The 20,265-nt window shown below is 55.2% G+C and overlaps 1 protein-coding gene across 1 annotated transcript; it reads right to left on the bottom strand.

Annotated features, from left to right (window-relative positions):
- Positions 1-2,586: 2,586 nt before the first annotated feature.
- On the bottom strand, positions 2,587-13,397 carry LOC309973502 (interleukin-9 receptor-like; the record flags this gene model as incomplete). The annotated part of the gene is made up of 11 exons (XM_082857797.1): positions 2,587-2,732; positions 3,944-4,382; positions 7,302-7,386; positions 8,709-8,814; positions 9,291-9,492; positions 9,817-9,962; positions 10,435-10,613; positions 10,708-10,846; positions 11,135-11,271; positions 11,343-11,505; positions 13,355-13,397. The coding sequence occupies 11 exons, from the start codon at positions 13,395-13,397 to the stop codon at positions 2,587-2,589; spliced, it is 1,785 nt and encodes a 594-aa protein (XP_082713923.1).
- Between the last annotated feature and the right edge of the window lie 6,868 nt (positions 13,398-20,265).

Genomic DNA, 20,265 nt, shown 5'->3' with positions numbered 1-20,265 from the left:
CTGCAAAGCACCTGCTACAGAGCCTGGGAAATCCCTTGCCCACCGGGGCCATGGCATGCACATCTGCAAGATCAGGCATTGCACATGGGATCTAGTTCCCTGACCAGGGATTGAACCTGGGCCCTCTGCATTGGGAGTGTGGAGTCTTAACTGCTGGACCACCAGGGATGTCCCCAGAAAAGTACATTTTTAATAAATTCTGGTTTGGGCCTAAATATTAAATTTAAACTTAAATAATGCTGCGAGTTTTAATACACCTACTTTTCAGCATGTCAATTTATTTTTTCAACTATGTTAACACTGTAACAAAAAAGGACCATTATAACACTCTTGAGGGCAAGAATACAGGGGCATCTGGCCCTCAGGTGGACGCAGGACTGCCGTCCCCATGGCCCAAGAGTTTCTCCTCTTTCTCTGCAGGGACTTCTCTCCGTAAACGCCCTGAATCTTTAAGAACCACAGGCTGCCATGAGTAAGAGTGCCCAAAGCCTTCATGCAGGGATGCTTTTATGAAATAAGTCCTGCTGAAATACTCCAGGAGAAACAGAGATACACCATGTGGCAGAGTCCAAGAGACAAGCGTAGAAGACTAACATCCCTGGGAGGACACCACACATCCCCACTGCGAACTCAGGGCTGCCAACACGATCCCAGCTGTGTCCTCCGGGATGCAGCGCCCAACACGCCCCACTCACAGTTTAGCAGTGGCCAGTTCATCCCCTCCAACAGTCCTGGTGAATCTCTGAAATTCAGTGTTCTGATTATTCAATGCCATAATTTAGAAATTCCAAGTGAAGTAGAGCCCACCAGTCCTGTGCCTTGATCAGAAAATATACAGGTAAGGAAAAGCAAAGTAGAAGGTCAACCAAAGTCAACTGATTTTCTGTATCACAGTGCTATGGTCGGAATGTTTGTGTTCCCCCAAAATCCACAGGTGGGAATCCTAACACCCATGTGATCGTGGTAGGAGGGGCAGCCTTTGGGAGGTGATTAGGTCATGAGGGTGGAATACTCAGGAATGGGATTAGTGCCCTTGTAAAGGAGACCCTAGCCCCTTTCCTCCATGTGAGATACAAGGAGAAGTCTGCCACCAGAAAGCGAGCCCTCACCCTACCAGGCTGGCAGCTGATCTCAGACTTTCGGCCTCCAGAACTGGAAGACATAAATTGCTATTGCTTATGAGCCACCCCGTCTGTGGTAGTTTGTGATAGCAGCCCAGATGGACTAAGGCAATCAGCAATGATGTAGGGGACAAATTGGAATTCGAAATGAAAAAAAAAAAATTACAATAGCGCCCAGCAACAAAGAGTAGCCCCCGCTCGCCGCAACTAGAGAAAGCTCGCGTGCAGCAACAAAGACCCAACACAGCCGAAAATAATAAATAAATAAAATAAATAAATTTATTTTAAAAAAAAAACACTACGCTAGGAGAAAAAAATGAACACGAAAGGCCATGCATTATATGACTCCATTTATATGAAATATCCACAGTAGGTAAATCCAGAGACAGAAAGTGGACTCGTAGTGGCGAGAGGTCAGAGGGAGGGTGGGGAGGAGAGTGACCGCTTAAGGGGCACGGGATTTCCCTTTGGAGGGTGAAAATGTTTTGGAACTAGATAGAGGTGATAGTTGCAAATATTACAGACGTACTAAATGTCACTGAATTGTACACTTTAAAATGGTTACTTTCGTACTATGTAAACTTCACCTCATCAAAAGCCAAAGAAAGAGAAAGCGTCCTGCAGCCTCCCCTGAGCAGGGTGAGTTTGCTCCCCTCACCCTGCCCTGGCCTGGCCTCCAAGGTCTTCCCCGGTCCAGCCACATTTTGGACCTTTGTGCTCCAGCCACACCGTGCACTCAGCTCCTCCACCAGCAGCTTCCTCATCGAGTCCCAGGCCACCTTCTCTGACTCCTTCCTAGACACCTGGGGATCAGCGACCCCTCACCAGGGCTCATGGGGTCTTTCGAACGTTGCGATCTCAGTGTGCAGTTTCCAAGGGTCGTCTCGTCGGATAAGTGGAAATTAGCATCTTCTGAGCCCCACGACATGCAGGCACCTGGCTCAGGTACTGCCAGGCCTGTGTCCTGAGGGGTGGGCGCGGCTCACCTACAACCACCGGCCTCTGAGTAGCTCCTCACTCAGGCGCCACCAGGACCGAGTGTGTTAGTCAAACGAACACTGTCCCCGGGTGTGGAATCCCATGGGGGCCCAAGTCCACGTGAAGCCACAGGAGCCATGCAGCTGCTGTCATATACACAGGCTCCAGGAAGTGGAGTCACGCTGGTATTTTTACCCTTGGTTAGAGCGGATGGCGCCCGTGCCTCATTTCCATCTACACCCCTCCGCTCTCTGGATACTGAAGATACACGCGGGGGTCCTCTTCATCCCTGCTGACCAGGATCTGGCTCTGCTGCGGCCCCCGCAAAACCTCAGGGCTCCACAGGCACACAGAGGGGACCTTTGCCTTCGGGGGCCTGGGGCTGCATGTGCTCCTCTCTGCTCAGGCTGCAGGGGACCCTGGACCCCCAGAGAGGTGCCCCCCCTGGCTCAGCACCCAGGGAGACAAACCTCCATCTATCCCACATTCAGTACTTCAGCACCTCCAACGCCAGGACAGTCTTGGTCCAGCCCTCACTGGGTGGAGGATCCCAGCACCAGACCCAAGTCCCGCAGCCCGGCGGCGGGATAGGGTCTCCTGCCTGAGGCCCCGAGTAAGAGTGACGGGGCTGCCCTGGGAGGGACCACGGCGCCTCAGGCCAGCAGAGAGGTGGACATGGCTGGCAGGGGCACTGCCCAGAAATTCATATGTTGAAGTCCTAACCCCCAGTACATGTGAACATGACCATATATGGAAATAGGGTCTTTACAGATAATCCAGCCAAAATAAAGTCATTCAGGTTGGCCCTAATCCACTATGATTACATTGGTATAAAAAGAGGGGCTTTGGACAGGAACACACAGAGGGAAAACACCTTGTGAGGACTGGAGCTGCGCTGTCCCAAGCCAGAAACTACCAGAGGTGCAGGGAACCCTGAATCAGATCCTCCCTGGTGCCCTCACGGCCCTGCCAACACCTAGATGTCAGACTTCCAGCCTCCAGAACTGTGAGACAATAAATCTCTGTTGTTCTAAGCCACCTAGTTTGTGGGACTTCGTTATGGCAGCCCTAAGGGACGGACACAGGCGCCCTCTGCTCTGTCCCCCTCTCTCCAGACCACGGGGGTGGGGGTAGAAGCAGGGCCCTTCAGAGGCCAAGACCACTGCTGGGTGGTCACTCTGGCCACGGCACTCAGCCCCCGGGGGCCGACAAGGAGGGGCGGGGAGGCGGCCTCCCTGGAGCTGGTCGCTGAGCCTCCCCCTGCTATTCGTGGAGCCCAGAAAGCCCAGGAATAGCCAGACGCCACCCTTCCTATGTCATCTGGGCCCCTCTTCCAGCCATCAGCAGTTTGAAACAGCTGCTATGTCCCTTTTAATCTCAGTAGGGGAGAGACCTCAGGAAGGCACAGAAACAGGACACTAGGCCTGGTCACAGTGTCTCACCTGTGTCCACGGGGCCCAGGCTGGCCCTTTAAGGGACTGAGGGCAGAACTGGCTGTGGGCCCTGGGGTTAAGCCAGGAAGCGGGGAGGGAAGTGGTGGACGGGGGGCCAGGATGGCAGGATGCTGAGGGCAGAGCCCCCTCCCGACAGATGCAGAGGGAGGGGAGGAGGGGAGAGCCTCCTGCCTCCACCCGGACCGGACATGTGACCGCTGCATGGGTGGCCCTCCGCAGGTCCAGTGCCAGTCAAGTGTTGGCTCCAGGGACTTTGCTTCATGTTCCCCAGGATGGACGTGCTGCAGCACTGTGGGGACGGAGCCCACGGTCTGCCGAGAGCAGGAGAGCCTCATGCGGCCCATCCACCAGCGTCCTGCCTCTGACTGTGACCAACGCCTGCACAGTTACCTCCTGGCCGGGCATCCAGGCTCTGCTGGTCACAGAAAGGGCCACAGGCCAAGGCAGCGTTGGGCTCAGAGCTCTGCGTGCTTCCTGTGAAGGTGGAGGGGCAGCCCCACCTGGAGCAGCCCAGGGCACAGTAGTCGCTGCTGCTGCCCTGGGACTGCGGGGGAGCCAGCCTGGTAGTGCCTGCGGGGGCCCAGGCCTCCTGTGGCAGGTAGGCGGGCAGCGGCCCCCCCTCCTCCACACATCCTGCGGGCAGCGCATCTGCTGGGAGGCCGGTGCCAGTGCTCCCCTCCTCCTCCAGGCCCGCTAACGGCCCCACGTCCACCGGGTCATAGGTGAGCAAAGCGATGGCCTCCCGGACACGGGTCTCCCAGGCTCCTCGTGCGGGGCCTGTGCAGTCTGGGCTTGGCTGTGGACCAGCTCTGTGGGCCCCTATCCAGGTCTGGAACAGAGCACCGAGAGGAGGGAAGGCCTCAGGCAGTGTGTTCAGGACTCACTGTGGGAGCAGCCTCCCCTCCTCCAGGAAGCTCTCCAGAAATCCACTCCCAGAGACCAAGAGCACCTGTGCCCAGAACATTCTGTCTTCCCCCCATGGGCCAGCCCAGCCTCAACACAGAACCCCCATTCCCTTCCCTGGCTCCCAGCACAGGCCTGTGCTCACAGAGGCCTGAACCAGGGTACAGATGGTGACAGGGCTGAAGACACTGCTGCCTCACACACTGCCAGCAGCTGCAGAGCCCCGGCACCCTCACCCAAACCCCAGTACACGCACGCACGCACGCACGCACACACAGGAGGCGCTGTTGGGCCTGGCACCTTGGGGCCAAGGCCAGCAGACCTGGACCCTCTGTGGGGCCACAGGAGGCCCACTACCTCCAAAAGGAAGATGTTCCTGCATGTAAATCAATGACGTTAGAACACACCCTCACACCATACACAAAAATAAACTCAAAATGGCTTAAAGACTTCAACATAAGACAGGACACCATAAAACTCCTAGAAAAGAGCACAGGCAAAACATTCTCTGACATAAATCATACCAGTGTTTTCACAGGTTGGTCTCCCAAGGCAACAGAAATAAAAACAAAATAAACAAATGGGACCTAATCAAACTTATAAGCTTTTGCACAGCAAAGGAAACCATAAACAAAACGAAAAGACAACCTACAGAATGAGAGAAAATATTTGCAAATGATGCGACCGACGAGGGCTTAATTTCCAAAATATACAAACAGCTCATACAACTCAATAACAAAAAGAAATCCAATCGAAAAATGGGCAGAAGACCTAAATAGGCATTTCTCCAAAGAAGAAATACAAATGGCCAAGAGGCACGTGAAAAGATCAACATCACTAATTATTAGAGAAATGCAAATCAAAACTACAATGAGTGGGCTTCCCTGGTGGCGCAGTGGTTGAGAGTCTGCCTGCCGATGCAGGGGACACGGGTTCGTGCCCCGGTCCGGGAAGATCCCACATGCCGTGGAGCGGCTGGGCCCGTAAGCCATGGCCGCTGAGCCTGCGCGTCCGGAGCCTGTGCTCCGCAACAGGAGAGGCCACGACAGTGAGAGGCCTGCGTACCGCAAAAAAAAAAAAAAAAAAACTACAATGAGCTACCACCTCACACCAGTCAGAATGGCCATCACTAAAAACTCTACAAATAACAAATGCTGGAGAGGGTGTGGAGAAAAGGGAACCATCCTTTACTGTTGGTGGGACTGTAAGTTGGTGCAGCCACTATGGAAAACAGTATGGATGTTTCTTAAAAAATTTAAAAATAGAGCTACCACATGACCCAGCAATCCCACTCCTGGGCATATATCCAGACAAAATTCTAATGCAAAAAGATACATGCACCCCCATGTTCATAGCAGCACAATTCACAATAGCCAAGACATGGAAACAACCTAAATGTCCATCAACAGATGAACGGATAAAGAAGATGTGGTACATACATACAATGGAATACTACTCAGCCATAAAAAAGAATGAAATAATGCCATTTGCAGCAACATGGATGCAACTAGAGATTATCATACTAAGTGAGGTGAGTCAGAAAGAGAAAGACAAATACCATATGATATCACTTACATGTGGAATCTAAAATATGACACAAATGAACTTATCTACAAAACAGAAAGAGACCCACATACATAGATAACAGGCTTGTGGTTGTCAAGGGGGTGGGGGTGGGATGAACTGGGAGTTTGGGGTTAGTAGATGCAAACTAGTGTGTATAGGATGGATAAACAACAAGGTCCTACTGTATAGCACAGGGAACTATATTCAGTATCCTATGATAAACCATAATGGAAAAGAATTTAAAAAAAAAAAAAAGGAAGCTGTTTCCTAGGTGGGACCAGGAGTCTCCATCGAGTGCACCACACGCCACACCTTCCATCATTGTCCTGCCCCCAGAGAGCCAGCCCGTGGCTCCAGACCACCTCCCAAGGGGCTAACTAAGCCCTGACAGGTGCTATGGTTCTACAGAGAAGGGGCTGGGTGCCTGCAGCCCAGAAGATGAGTGCAGGCATCAGAACATTTACTCCCCATGCAGCCCTGACAAAGTGCTCGGCTTTAAGCTTCAAATTATATTTTTGGATGACAAGCTTGAAAACTAGACTCCCTGTTAAGAGAGAAAAGAGCCAGGCGGAAGGCAGCCACGCAAAGCCGGTGTGGGAGGACCTGGGCAGCACCACCTCCATCCTCTGCCCAAAGTGAGGGGCCCGAGAGGGTGGGGACCAGAGACCACCCATTGGAGCTCCTCCTCCCCTCCTCCTGCCTGTGGAGCAGGAACTACCAGGCCAGCAGGGAGGGTCCAACGGGGCCTCCAGGCTGTTCTCAGCGTCGCAGCCTGTGAGAGCCCCCCAGGGCACCACGATGGGGGGGTGGTGTAGGGTCAACTCATCGCTAGCCCAGGGGCCGGGAGGGGCCAGGCACTCCATGACGGCCACCAGAGTAGCCCAGGGACCAGGGAGGGCCCCAGGGGCAGCACAAGACACAGACGCCTTCAGGTGCACACAGCCCCCTGAGCTGGCACCTTAAACTGACCATTTACCTCCAAGGGCTGCTGCAAACCAGAAGAGGCAGAGATAATGTCATGAGAAACTTGACATTTTTTCCCATCAGCAATGGAATCAGAGACATGAGAAGAAAAAGAACTCGGCAATAGAGAATAAAGGTAATTTGTCTTTGGTCCCTTTGAGTCACAGTGCGTACATATACTACCTATATACTATATATATACCACTACATATAGCAAAAAAGCTCAAAGCACTGACAGAGGCCCCCAACCTCACCCAGAGCCCACACCCTGGGCGGCCCAGACATCTGGGCACCCCAGGCCCGCCGGGTCACGAACCTGAAAGTCCCCGTTGTGCACACTGTACAGGGACTGGAAGAACGGGCCTGGGGACGGCACGTCCTGGTACAAGGCTGTCTTCATCCTGAGGTCAGGAGACAGTAGTCAGAGGCCCAACTCCAGGAGGTCACTGCCAGGAACGCGGCTCCTTCCAAGCAGCAGGGACCAGCCCTGCCCCGTCAGTGCTGCTGTCGCCCTCTCCTCTCGTTGGGTCCAGGCCTGACACCTGGCACCTGCGGCCCCCTCGCTAATGACCCCACAGAACTGATTTATACCGAGACATGGGTCCCTTTAAGGTGAGTGGTGATGGCGGGTTCAGGGGTGGGGGTGACCAGCTGTGTCTTCAGCCGGAGGGGGAGACAGCACTTCCGGGAACCCCATCAGACTTCTCCCCGAGCACCGGATCTACCCGCCCAAGACCCACTGCTCCTCCCCTGAGAACGGCGCCCCAGACTCTGACCCAGCAAGTCCAGATCAACCTCGCCAGCCTCCCTGGGGGCCTGTCCCGATTCCCCAACCCAGGGTGGCATCAGGGGCCACGAGTCACATCGCATCCACCCAACGTCCCCTCACTTTCCCGTCCTGAGACCCTGTCACTCCCTGCACTTTGCTCCAGCTCTGCCTCTCCCGCCAGCTCACACACAATTGCCTCCCTCTGGACCCCACCCCTGGCCACCCTGCAGGTCCTCCTCCTCACTTGTACCACAAAACTCCATTCTCAAAACATAAACCAGATCCCATCCCACGTGACCAGGCTTCAGGCGCTCTCCTGGGACCCGAGGGCAAGCCTGAGCCCTCCCTGGTCCTCTTGGCCACCCATCGGGCCCTGCCCAGCACCCCGTCCCTCCCTCACCCTGGCTGCCTCTGTCCAACCTCCTCTCATCCTCTCTGCTACCCATCCACGCCTGGCCGGTCTCCTGCGGGACGAGGCCCCATGTGTGATGGCTTGTTTCAGGAGGGCTTTTTTGTTCATCTGGTTGTCCGTGGCACCCATCAGGGCGGGAAACAGGGCCCCGTGAAAACCAGATGCCCAACACTGTCTGCATAAAACCACTGTGCAAATGAGCCAGTGCCAAGCACCTCCAGGGGCAGGAGACAAGGGCCTCAGGCGACTCGGCCCCAGGGACTTTGGGTCCCTCCAGAGCTCTTTTGGGCCACACTGCCCACCACCCACATGCACCTGGCAACTGGGGACATCCCCACTGGTCCGGGTCAGAGGCCTGAAAACCCCTCCCGACCCAGGAGCGTTGTGGGAGGGGGTGCGGGTTTGGGGCCTCAATGCACCGCCTACCCCACACCCACAAACGCACACACACGCTCATGCACATACGAATTCTCACACCCACATGTACAATAACACATTCACTTACATGCACACACTCCCACACACACTCCTTGGCTACAGACCTGGGTGATAGCTTGAACAGCAGGTAGGTCAGGCTGGTCAGCAGGAGAAAGATGGACACAGAGACCAGGGTGCTGTCGCGCTGCCCCAAAGCTGGGACCAGGAGACCTATAGCAGGAAGGGCCCAGGGCTGTGTTCCTCCAAACTCACCTGGCAAAAGCACCTGGATGGGCGCCTCAGGCCAAAATGGAAGGTTTATGTCGTGCCTCCGAGAGTACTCTGGGTGAATCACGCACCCCTGGGCCTTGCCTTTCCCATCCATAAGATCACCAGGGTCCGAGATCCTTTCCAGTACCTCTGTGCACAAGAGTCAGCCCAGCCCCCTAAGCAGACGAGGCCCTGCCCGGGCTCCAGAGACAGCAGCACCAGCCTGCTGTGCAGCTGGGGCCACACTCGCTCCAAGGAGACCGGGAGCTGCAGCTCCCTGGGAGGCCCAGCACTTGGCAGGTGTTTCCCCTTCACACAGACCTCCAGGGGAAGGCAGTCAACTGGGCCACGAGGGAGGGGGTCCCAGGAGGGGTAAGGGGTGGGACGCGAGGGGGCGGGGAGGCCCCACCCAGGCCCCTGAAGGCAGCAGCGCCCACCTTGTCTCTGGGGGGAGTGGAAGCGGGTGGGCTGGCTCCAGTCACTCCATGGGCCCTCATAGCGCTCCTCCTCCGCCACCGCGTTCTCTGGTGTGGCCATCTGGACACGCAGCCGGGCCTCATAGGTGGAACCAGGGTCCAATTCAGTGGCTTCAAGTTTCAGCCAGGTCACCCCAACGATGTGATCCTTGTGCCGAGCCCGCTGTGGGGTGAACAGTTAGGAGGTGCTGGGGGTGAGACTGGGCCCATCAGCCCTCGAGGACGTGTACACACACACGTGGGCACACTTACACGTGTCCACACACTTACATGCATCCACGTGCATGCACACTCATCCACACAGGCACGCCCTGTGAACGCTCACACGTACACACAGGCACACTCACCACACCTGCACTCACTTACCCTTGTCTCTGGTCACTTCCCTCCTCACAATTCCAAGGTGACACCACCCTAGATGGGACGAGGAGTGACCCTGGCTGCTGCTCCCAGGAGAGGCCCCCACGGTAGGCAGACCCAGCCTTACCTCCCAGGTCTCCTCCTGCCTCTTGAAGGCCAGCTCGTAGCTGAGGAGTGAGGCCAGCGGCTCCAAGGCAGGATTGATGCTCCAGGTCAGGACACAGTGGTCAGAAGTGATGTTGCTCAGCAAGTATGAGGGAGGGTCCAGCTTCACTGAAACAGAATGAAGCTGTGTAACGGTGTGCGGGCCAGCACGCCCAGGACTGGGGATCGCAAAGATTCCCGGGAAGGACGGGGCACGTGGCCAAGGCCTTCTCAGAGCAGAGGCCTCACTGGAAAACTGGTCCAGAGAAGCCCCAGGTGGGACAAGACAGCAGTGACTTCCTCCAGCCTCTGCAGCCAGACAAGATGAGTTTCAGATCTAAGCTGCTGCTGGAAGTTCTTCCTAGTGTCTTACTGAAGTCCTTCCTGCTGTGACTGAAGTAGATCGCAAGTGACTCAAACTGCAGCTCCTGCCCCAACTCAAAGTCCTGCACCTTCATCCTCCTCCAAAACCCTCCCCCTCCCCGGGGGCCCCGCCTGATGCTAGCCCTGGATCCGTCAGCAGGGACCGGGAGCACTGACTGGGCCATGGCGGGTGATGTAGCCAGGATGCTCCCGGACAATGCACTGACCCAGGCCTCACCATGTCTCCGGGGCAGGTACTGTGGATCCACCAGGCTGACCTGCTCCTTCCCAGAGACGTGACGGTGGAAGGTGATGGTGAAGTTGTCAGAAGGCACGAGCACCTCCTCGGGTGGCAGCTCCACTGTGCACACGCTGGCCCGGAAGACGCACCTGTGCTTGCTGCCTGGAGCGTGGTTGCTGGAAAGGGCACGTGTCGGCACCAAAGGGCCACTGCACCAGCCCGGCTCCCTACCCCCACCCCTGCCCTCTACCCTCTGCCCTCCGGCCTCACCTGGTGAAGAGCAGCCAGGGGCTGGCCCCCTGGCCCAGCTCTGGGGCAGACCAGTGGCAGTCAATCCTGAGGATGTTGTTGGTGTGGCATGTGAAAGTCCCAGGCCCTGGGAACAGTGACCCTTGCAAGCCCACAGTGGCTGCTTCAGGGCAGGGCTGGGGGAGGGGGAGGGCGTGGCAGCTGACCCCCTCGGACAGGCAGGCCCCAGAGAACGAGCCCAGGAGAAGTTACCGCAGGCAAGGCTGGGAGACCCCGAGGGGATGGGCTCTGAGCGTGCAACCTGGGTGGGGCTGAAGCCCCGGCTGATCTCAGGAAGACAGGTCCCGCACAGCCCAAACCCAACCCTTCCCCGTGGAGCCTGACGGGGGCACCCCTGTCCCCAGCTCTGCCCCCACAGCCCCCCCCCACACACAGTGCCAGCCCTTACCTCCTCTGTCCCCTGGGACAGAGACGCCCAAGCCGACCCAGGCGCAGATGCAGGTGCAGGTCAGGAGCCAGGTGCCCACCTCTCGCATCAGGACCTCGCTCTGCAATGTCCAACCTGGAAGAGGCTGGGCTGAGGGGCTGTGTGTGGAGTGCCCCAGTGGGTGCTCCCGTGAGGGGCACTCCGAGTGGGTCACCACCTACACCCTCACCCTGTCCCGTGAAGGAGGCTGAGCACCGCTGTCCAAGCAGCACCGGCAAGAACCTCCAGCTCAGGCCTCCCGGCGTCACTGGACTCTGACTCAGCCACGTGTCCAGGTCTGCCCAGCGGGCGCCTCTCTGGGCCCAGGTCCCCTATCCCTGGGCCCAGGTCCCCTGCCGCAGGGGAGGCACGGTTGGGGGAATGGGGTCGTGGACAACAACCACAGGGAAGCTCTGCTGGACCCCCTGGTCCCACACCTGGGCCGACTGTGTGAGGCGCATCACCCACGCGAATTCCCACCAGAGCCACGTGAGGTGGGGGACAGTCCCTGATCACTGACAAGGGAGCGGACCCCAGGGTCACACCGCTAGCTGCTCCCATCCTGGTGCTCTGCCCCAGGAAAGTGGAGGAGGATGGCAGCGGGGTGTCCATGCGACAGCCAACACCTCCCACATGCTGTCTGTCACATGCCTGTCCCCAGGTGCCCTGCAGAGGACAGCGCCCCCGGGAGCAGGGCTCTCAGTGCAGGGGTGTCAGCCCCAGGATCCCTGGAGACAGGGGCTGGGTGCTGGGAAGCGCCTGGGGGTGAACAGGCCGCTAACACCCTGTCACCCCATTTGCAGCTCCAGATGGTACACTGATAGCTCCTCTGCAGGAAGCAGGACCAGCCTGGTTATGCAAGCCTGATGAGTGATAAGGAAGCAGAAGAGAAGCAGACATGCACAGACCGCAGCACGGAAGCGCTCCAGGAACCCGCACACACTCACCCGGTAGCAGACACCCTCCCACCCCGCCCCCTGCAGCCTCTCTGTGGACCCACAGGATGGACCCCTGTCAAGGCCAACAGTCAAGAAGACCCCACCGTTCCCTAGACTGAAGTATCACCTGCTACAACCAGCCACAGCAGGAGAGGCTGCAGCGGCCACTGGATGGAGACAGGCAGCCTGGCAGCAGCTGGCTCTCAGGGCGCATGAGGACAAGATCAGAGGGAGCACCAGGATGGGGGCGGCTCAGGCACAGCCACCACTGACTGGCTAAGAGCTGACCCAGGCCACAGTGGGGATGGCCACTGCCCCAGCGGTGGAGGGACACCTGCATCTGTGAGACTTGGGCCGGCACGGCCACAGGCTGACTCAGGAGCGTGGGCTGGGGCGCTCCAAGCTCAGCCGGCCCCAGGGGCAAGCGTGGGGAGGACAGGACCCACACGGGACACTCGTGTGAAGTAGCAGGCCAGGCCCACCCTGGGGAGAGGTGGGCAGGGCACACGGCAACTCGGCCATCTAGGGGGAGGGTCCCTGCTTTTCCTCTGCACAACGATTCTGTCCAAACATAGTGAGCCGAGCAGGGCCACCACCCTCCTATGGACGAGGAGGCTGAGGCCCAGAGACACCAGACTCGCAGGATTGGGGGCACTGGTCACCTGGCTTGGGCACTTGCCCCACCAGCTCCCACGCAAGCCTGTGAGCTTCCCCCACCCCGGGGCATCAGTCTCTCTCCTCAGGGAGCCTCGACACTGAGGCAGGGCTGCCCCCATCCTTGGCAACAGACACCGGGCCAGGTGAGGCAGAAACCCCACCTGACTACTCCCTGGTCCTGGAAGAGGCACTGGGATGGCCCCAGGGAGGCCTAATCACAGCTCAGACAAGACCAGGTCACGGGACGGCTGTGATGGCAGGAGGATGGGACCCAGAATCTGGGCCCTCGGGCAGAGCCGCCCACTACACCTCCCATCCTGCTGGGAGCCTGGCTGACATGTCCACCCAGCACTGTCCCTTTCCATCAGGACCTTCAGCACACAACCACTCTGGCCCCTTCTCAGGACCCCATCTCCTCCCTGGCCTCTGGGTCAAGTTCTGGCCCAAATGACCACTGGTCCCCACAGCTTGCCTGCCCTGGTTTCCCGGCCCAACATGAAGGCATGGGCCGCCGTGCACTGGAGCCCTGCCTCGGGGCCCACAGACGCTGCCAGCCCAGGGCCAGGTCTCCAGAAGGACTCAGCCCCCCGCTCCCCTGAGCGCTCACCTGCTGCCAGGCGAACTGCCCGGACAGAGCAGGCCTCTGTCATGGAGCTGGTGCATCGCAGCACGCCCTCCGGACTGGCTTCATGGCAATTACCGCACCCACTTTCTGTCCCCTTTCACAGAGTCTGTATTTTTAATGGGGAGCGAGGGGTACCCTGTTACTCTCCCTGCCCACCCCAGAAGCTGGCAGACACAGAGGGGGGTGAAATGGAGGCTGCCGCTTATCCACCACTGTCCTCTCTGCTGGGGCAGGAGGAAGAAATCCAGGTCCTGGCTCCCCAGAAGCAGCTGGAACCTGGGGGAGGCGGGGACTAGCCAGGAAATGAGGCTGGAAATGGGAGCAGGCGGCTCCTGCTCTGGGCCCCACGTGCGCAGGTGGGCGACTCCAGCACCCTCGGACCTGATGCTGTGGGGCAGAAGTGCTGGAGGACTCTGCTTCCCATGGTGGTGCCAACCCTGCTGGGGAAGGGCAGGGAGCAGAAGAGGTCAAGGCCATCTGGGGAGAGCGCGGAGAAGGCGCAGAGGGCAGAAGAGGGAGGAGGCTCCACGGCGCACTTGCCACCTGCCTTCCTAGAGAGCTGAGCTGGACGGGCGCCCGCCTCAGTGGGGTGGACGTCCGGGAGATATGGAAAGGCCAGGCTTGAGCCAGGGGCGGCCTCGGGTGGACAGGGGCACAGAGGGCGGGGCCCAGAGCAGAGGGAGGAGGAGGTCCAAAGATGGAAGTCGGAGGAGCACAGAGAGGACCTGAGGGCCCTCAGGACGAGCCCTCACTGTCCCCTCTGCCCGGCTGCCTTCTGCGTGATGAGCCTTCATGAAGCCCCCGAGTCCCCTGGCTGTCTCCCCAGCCAGAGCAGACACCCCTGAGCCAGGCCCAGCCTGCTTAGGACAGGGGCGGGGGCAGGGCAGGTAGTGGCTATGGGCACGGGCTGGAAGGACACTGACATAGGCCTGGGGCTAAATGGGGGGAAACGATGCCCCTGCTCTCCCGTGCTGCCCCTGCAGCCCTGGCAGCGAGGCTCAGCCGACATCGCCCCTGCATCTGGCTCCTCCAGGGCAAGAACCTGTCTGATTTATGCTGCATCCCCTGCACCCAGCCCCTCACTGTTGAAGCACATCCTGAACCTCCCCACAGGCCCGCCCTTGCCTGGGGTAGACAGTGTTAACGCCTTAGGTCCCCTGGGGGCTCTGAAACATTATTCAAGCAGAACCCTCTACTCCCCTCCCTCGCTTAGCTGAGTAACCCTCCCAGAATCCCACCCTCACCCACTGCCTCGTCCACAGCTCCAAGGGGAGTCCACAGACTCGCAGCTCCTCTTCTGTCCTAAAGCCCCCCAAAGGTGCCGTGGAGAGAAGGGGCTTTACCAAACTCAGGACTGGGCCTCAGCTCCACTTGTGGTTGTCATGGCTGAGACCACCTGGCCCCAGAACTCCCGCTCACTTGTCCCCACAAAGGTCAGGACCTACAAACTGCCTGACAAGCTCAGAGCCCTTCTTTCTGCCCAGAGGCACCCATGACCCCTACAGGCCTGGGAATGGCAGCCCAGCATCCTGTGATCACCACTGCAATCCTGCTGTCTCTGGGAGATGCCCGAGGCCAGGACATCAAAGGCGGTAAGATGAGGGTGGCCGCCCAAACGCCCTCCGCCCTTCTCGTTCAAGTGTGGTCCCCAGGCTCTTCCTGGGGCCTGGGATGGCAGGCCACCAGTCTCTCTGTCCCACAAAGTTCACGCTGACCTGAGTGGTTGAGAAGCCCAGATTACAGACTCACCTTCCCAGACGCATCTGCTAGGTCCCATGGCAAGTCTGACTGGCCCCCAACCCTGCAGCCCTGGAGGTGACTTGTCGCCCTACCACCCCTGCGTTTGCAGCAAGTCCCTCAGCCTGATTCAGGAGATAACTGCACCGCCCGGTGACGTGAGCCTCTCACAGCAGGCTGACATAGGCCACCCACAACTGAAACCACGAGCGCAGAGCCGAGCAGCTGTCCCAAGTGGGGATGACAGGCGACCATCACCCCAATCATAAATCCTACCTTTCACTCCTCAGGAACAGAAAAGTTGCTGAACGTGGACTTTGGTGACCCATCCACTGATTGGCGGATGACTGTCCACCATGTTCCTCTCAAGAAACACCAGTGAGATATATTAAATTAGCGCCGGGAGGTGAGAACCCTGACCAGGCACAGAGCAGGTCTCCTTTCCTAGGCTTTCTGGGAGGTGCAGCTCAGGCGATCCGTGAGCACTGGAGTGGGTGGAGGGGGTGTTAAACATAAAAGTACTGCAGTCTCAGTTCAGGAAGGAAATAAAAAATGGGAGTCCCCTTTGACCTCGGAGAGGCAGCCCCTGTATGAAGCCAGGCACAAGTCCCTCCAGACCACGTCTAAGCTCCAACAAATGCCCATTTAATGGCCTCGTTCCTCACTCTGAGCTTTGCGGCCTCCTTGCTGCTCTGGCTCTTTTCAAAATCTTTCTAGGGAACTACATAAAAACCTACCTCACGCCTTTACTGGTGGTGCAGGCCATGGTTAATAATCCTGCTGATGGACATTTGGATTGTTACCTACATACGCTATTTCAATTTTATTGTCATATATATAACTGACGTTATCATATTAGTTTCAGGTATATATATGCTACATGCTATTCTAAATGAAGGTAGGAACTTCCCTGGTGGTGCACTGGTTAAGAATCCGCCTGTCAATGCAGGGGACATGGGTTCGAGCTGTGGTCTGGGAGGATCCCACATGCCACAAAGCAACTAAGCCCATGCTTAGCCCACAACTACTGAGCCTGTGCTCTACAGCCAGTGAGCCACAACTACTGAGCCTGGGTGCCTAGAGCCCATGCTCCGCAACAAGAGAAGTCACTGCAGTGAGAAGCCTGGGCACTGTAACGAGGAGTAGCCCCAACGCACCGCAAGTAGAGAAAGCCTGCATGCTGCAACAAAGACCCAAGGCAGCCAAAAATAAATAAATAAATAAATAAACTTTTAAGAAATTAAATGAAGGTTGTGAACAATTCCAGGCCTGGATCTTTAATCACCAGGATGAGTACTGTACAAAAAATGGCTAGGGGGCTTCCCTGGTGGCACAGTGGTTAAGAATCCACCTGTCAATGCAGGGGACACGGGTTTGAGCCCTGCTCTGGGAAGATCCCACATGCTGCGGAGCAACTAAGCCCATGCACAACTACTGAGCCTGTGCTCTAGAGCCCGCGAGCCACAACTACTGAGCCCACGTGCCAAACTACTGAAGCCCGCGTGCCTAGTGCCTGTGCTCTGCAACAAAAGAAGCCACCACAATGAGAAGCCCGTGCACCGCAATGAAGAGTAGCCCCTGCTCGCCATAACTAGAGAAAGCCCGCGTACAGCAACGAAGACCCAATGCAGCCAAAAATAAATAAATAGATAAATTTATTTTTTTAAAAAATGGCTAGGTGTGGAACTGTTGTGTCTAAGGTTGACCATTGTAAAATACTGATAGATATTGCCAAGTGGCCCCCCGAAAATGTACCAACTTCTACTCCCACTAGATGTGTAAGAAAGCCTGTAGCCCTCACCAACTGTATACATTATCAGTCTTTTAAATCTTTGTCAATCTAAAAAAAAAAAAAAAATCTTTGTCAATCTGATAGGCAAAGACATTTCAATGTTGTCTTAATTTGCACTTGATTATCAGTGAAGATAAGCATCTTTTCATACACTTATTGGCTATGTGTTCTTTGGGGTACCAAATAAGGTCACATTTCAGTGTGTCCTTGTGCCTACGTTTAGGTGTGAGTGTGCATGTCTGTATTCTGTGCATCAAAACAACTGAGGCACAGTCTAGAGACCCCAGAGCTGGTTTCCAGTTTCTCTGGAGTCTGAGAAACCAGGACCCATGGAGAGATGGAATCAAAGGCTCAAGTCCATGAAACACCTTAAGAATGACCAGGGGCATAATCATACTTCTTTCTAATATTTCAATTTCAATTAGCTTGGCCCCTATCTTACCTATTATAAGCACGTACTTTCATACTCACTGGTGCCATCCCTTCCCTAGTATCCCATCAAAAGAGCTTCCTTCTCTCTGTCAGGTTAGAACTTACTACCTTGAGAACAGCAGACCACACACCACCCACACCACAACGCCACAAGGAGACACCACCAAGGCTACAAAGGTGGGTTATCATGGACACTTAGATGTGGGAAGAAGGCCAGTGCCTCTGCCCAGAAGTGTTCTGACGGCACAACCTGACACCCCATCCCCTCCCATAACAAATGGAGATAAAAAGAAAAACAACATCCATAGATGGAGGGTAAAAGACCATACAACCAGAGTCACCAAATACCTGCTGAAATCCAGCCCCTTGAAAGAAAGGAACAGCCAATAACGAACACCATTGGTCAGACATGTCCTAAGGATGTTATATGTGAAGCTACATAAATCCTCACAACCCTATGAGGTAGACCAGAGGTTAGCAAACTACAGCCCACAGGCCAAATCCACCCCACCCTTTAAAAAAAAAACCTGTGAGCTGGGTTTCCCTGGTGGCGCAGTGGTTGAGAGTCCGCCTGCCGGTACAGGGGACATGGGTTCGTGCCCCAGTCTGGGAGGATCCCACGTGCCGCGGGGCAGCTGGGCCCGTGAGCCATGGCCGCTGAGCCTGCGCATCCGGAGCCTGTGCTCCGCAGCGGGAGAGACCGCAACAGTGAGAGGCCCGTGTACCGCAAAAAAAAAAAAAAAAAAAAAACACCTTTGAGCTAAAAATAGTTTATACGGAGAATTCCCTGGCAATCCAGTGGTTAGGAATCTGTGGGCAGTCCAGTGGTTAAGGCTTTCACGGCCGTGGGCCCAGGTTCAATCCCTTGTGGGAGACTTCCCTGGCAGTCCAGTAGTTAAGGCTTTGCCTTCTAACGCAGGGGGTGCAGGTTCGATCCCTGGTCGGGGAGCTAAGATCCCACATGCCTTGCGGCCAAAAACCCAAAACATAAAACAGAAGCAATATTGTAACAAATTCAATAAAGACTTTAAAAATGGTCCACATCAAAAAAATCTTAAAAAAATGAAAAATAAATAAAGTCCCAATCCCTGGTCAGGGAAATGAAACCCTGCAAGCCGCGCCTCACAGAAATTAATTAATTAATTAATTTAGTTTATACATTTTTAAATAGTTGGGGGGAAAAAGCTTAAAGAATTATACGACATGTGGAACTACTATGAAATTCAGATGTCAGCATCCAGCTTCACTGGAAGACAGCCATACCACCCACTCGTGTTATCTGCAGCTGCTCTCATGTGCTGACAGCGAAGTACTGGTGACAGGGCTTCCAGCCCTTGCTCTGCCGGCTCACAACTCAGCAGTGACCTTAACAGCATTTCAAGGGCCACCATACGGTTGTATCCATTCTCTTTATTCTTTTTTTTTTTTTTTTTTTTTTGCTTACTATGAGTGCACACCCAGCATGTCAAAATAAGAAAAGTGGGCACAGAATGTCATGTTTTTAAGGCACAGGGCAGTGCAGACTATCTTGTCAGCAAACTGGCTGGATAGCAGAGCAGTGTTTATCACGCAACGATACCACAATGGTCGACGTTGCCAGACCGAGCACTCGTCACTGGCACGAATCTCAACACAAAACAGAATTCCTGGACTTCCCTGGTGGCGCAGTGGTTAAGAATCCGCCTGCCAATGCAGGGGACACGGGTTCAAGCCCTGGTCCGGGAAGATCCCACGTGCCGCGAAGCAACTAAGCCTGTGCACCACAACTACTGAGCCTGCGCTCTAGAGTCCGCGAGCCACAGCTACTGAGCCGGCATGCCACAGCTACTGAAGCCCGCGCGACTAGAGCCCGTGCTCCACAACGAGAGAAGCCACTGCAATGAGAGGCCCAAGCACCGCAATGAAGAGTAGCCCCCGCTTGCTGCAACTAGAGAAAGCCCGCGCGCAGCAACGCAACACAGCCAAAAATAAATAAATTAATTTAAAAAAAAAAAAAAGAGAGAAAGTGCTCACAGGCTGAGTCTGCACTGCACTATTCACCTACAAATAGGCTGAGGAAAACATCTGCATCTCTCACCACACTGCATCTACTGAATCCATCAGCAATGTCAACAGTGAACTTCCTCTGCTCTCATGGCCTGAACCACTATGAGATACACGTTTGCAACACTGATGACGAGGAACACTAACTCTGAACCTCAATTACGCAAAATGGTATCCATTCCTTTCATCAGTGGACTCGCATTACAAAATATTGTAGGATTATATTTTGAATTTCTTTATAAGACTTTGTTTTCTTGTGTTTTCCTAGATTTTGACTCTTGACCCACAAAACCCAAAATACTTACTATCTGGCTCTTTACAGGAAAAGTTGTAAACTCCTGAAATAGACTATTATTATCTCCATTTTACACAGGAGGAAACGAACTTGACAGGCAGGCAGGCTGACTTCAGAGGGCACGACCTTCGCCACTGATCCACGCTGCCTCCAACAACAAAAATGAGAACAGGCATCTGAGGAAACGTAACTAACTAATGGCACAGAAAGAAGACACTGAAGATAACAGCCACAGGATAAAACCACATTTGCAAATCCAGCACAAACTGCTCTGAAACAGAAAAAATTGGACACAGTGAGCTCAGGACCTGGTCAACCATCACGTGACCCATACAGATTAATAGTTTCTTGGAAAGATAACAAGTTTTAAAAAAGTAAAAATCTGTATCAGAGGCATAAATTTAAGTCCCATTATTTCATAAGTGAGACTTCATTATGAAGAGAATATATACAGGGAACTACATTCAATATCCTGTAATAAACCATAATGAAAAATAATGTGAAAAAGAATACATGTACACATAACTGAATCACTTTGCTGTACACCAGAAATTAACACAGCGTTGTAAGTCAACTATACTTCAATAAACTAAA

The sequence above is a fragment of the Leucopleurus acutus genome (assembly GCF_964270905.1).
Source record: "Leucopleurus acutus genome assembly, chromosome: 16".
NCBI classification, from domain to species: domain Eukaryota; kingdom Metazoa; phylum Chordata; class Mammalia; order Artiodactyla; family Delphinidae; genus Leucopleurus; species Leucopleurus acutus.
The sequence above is the reverse complement of the archived record's forward strand: the minus strand, read 5'-3'. Positions and strand labels throughout refer to the sequence as shown.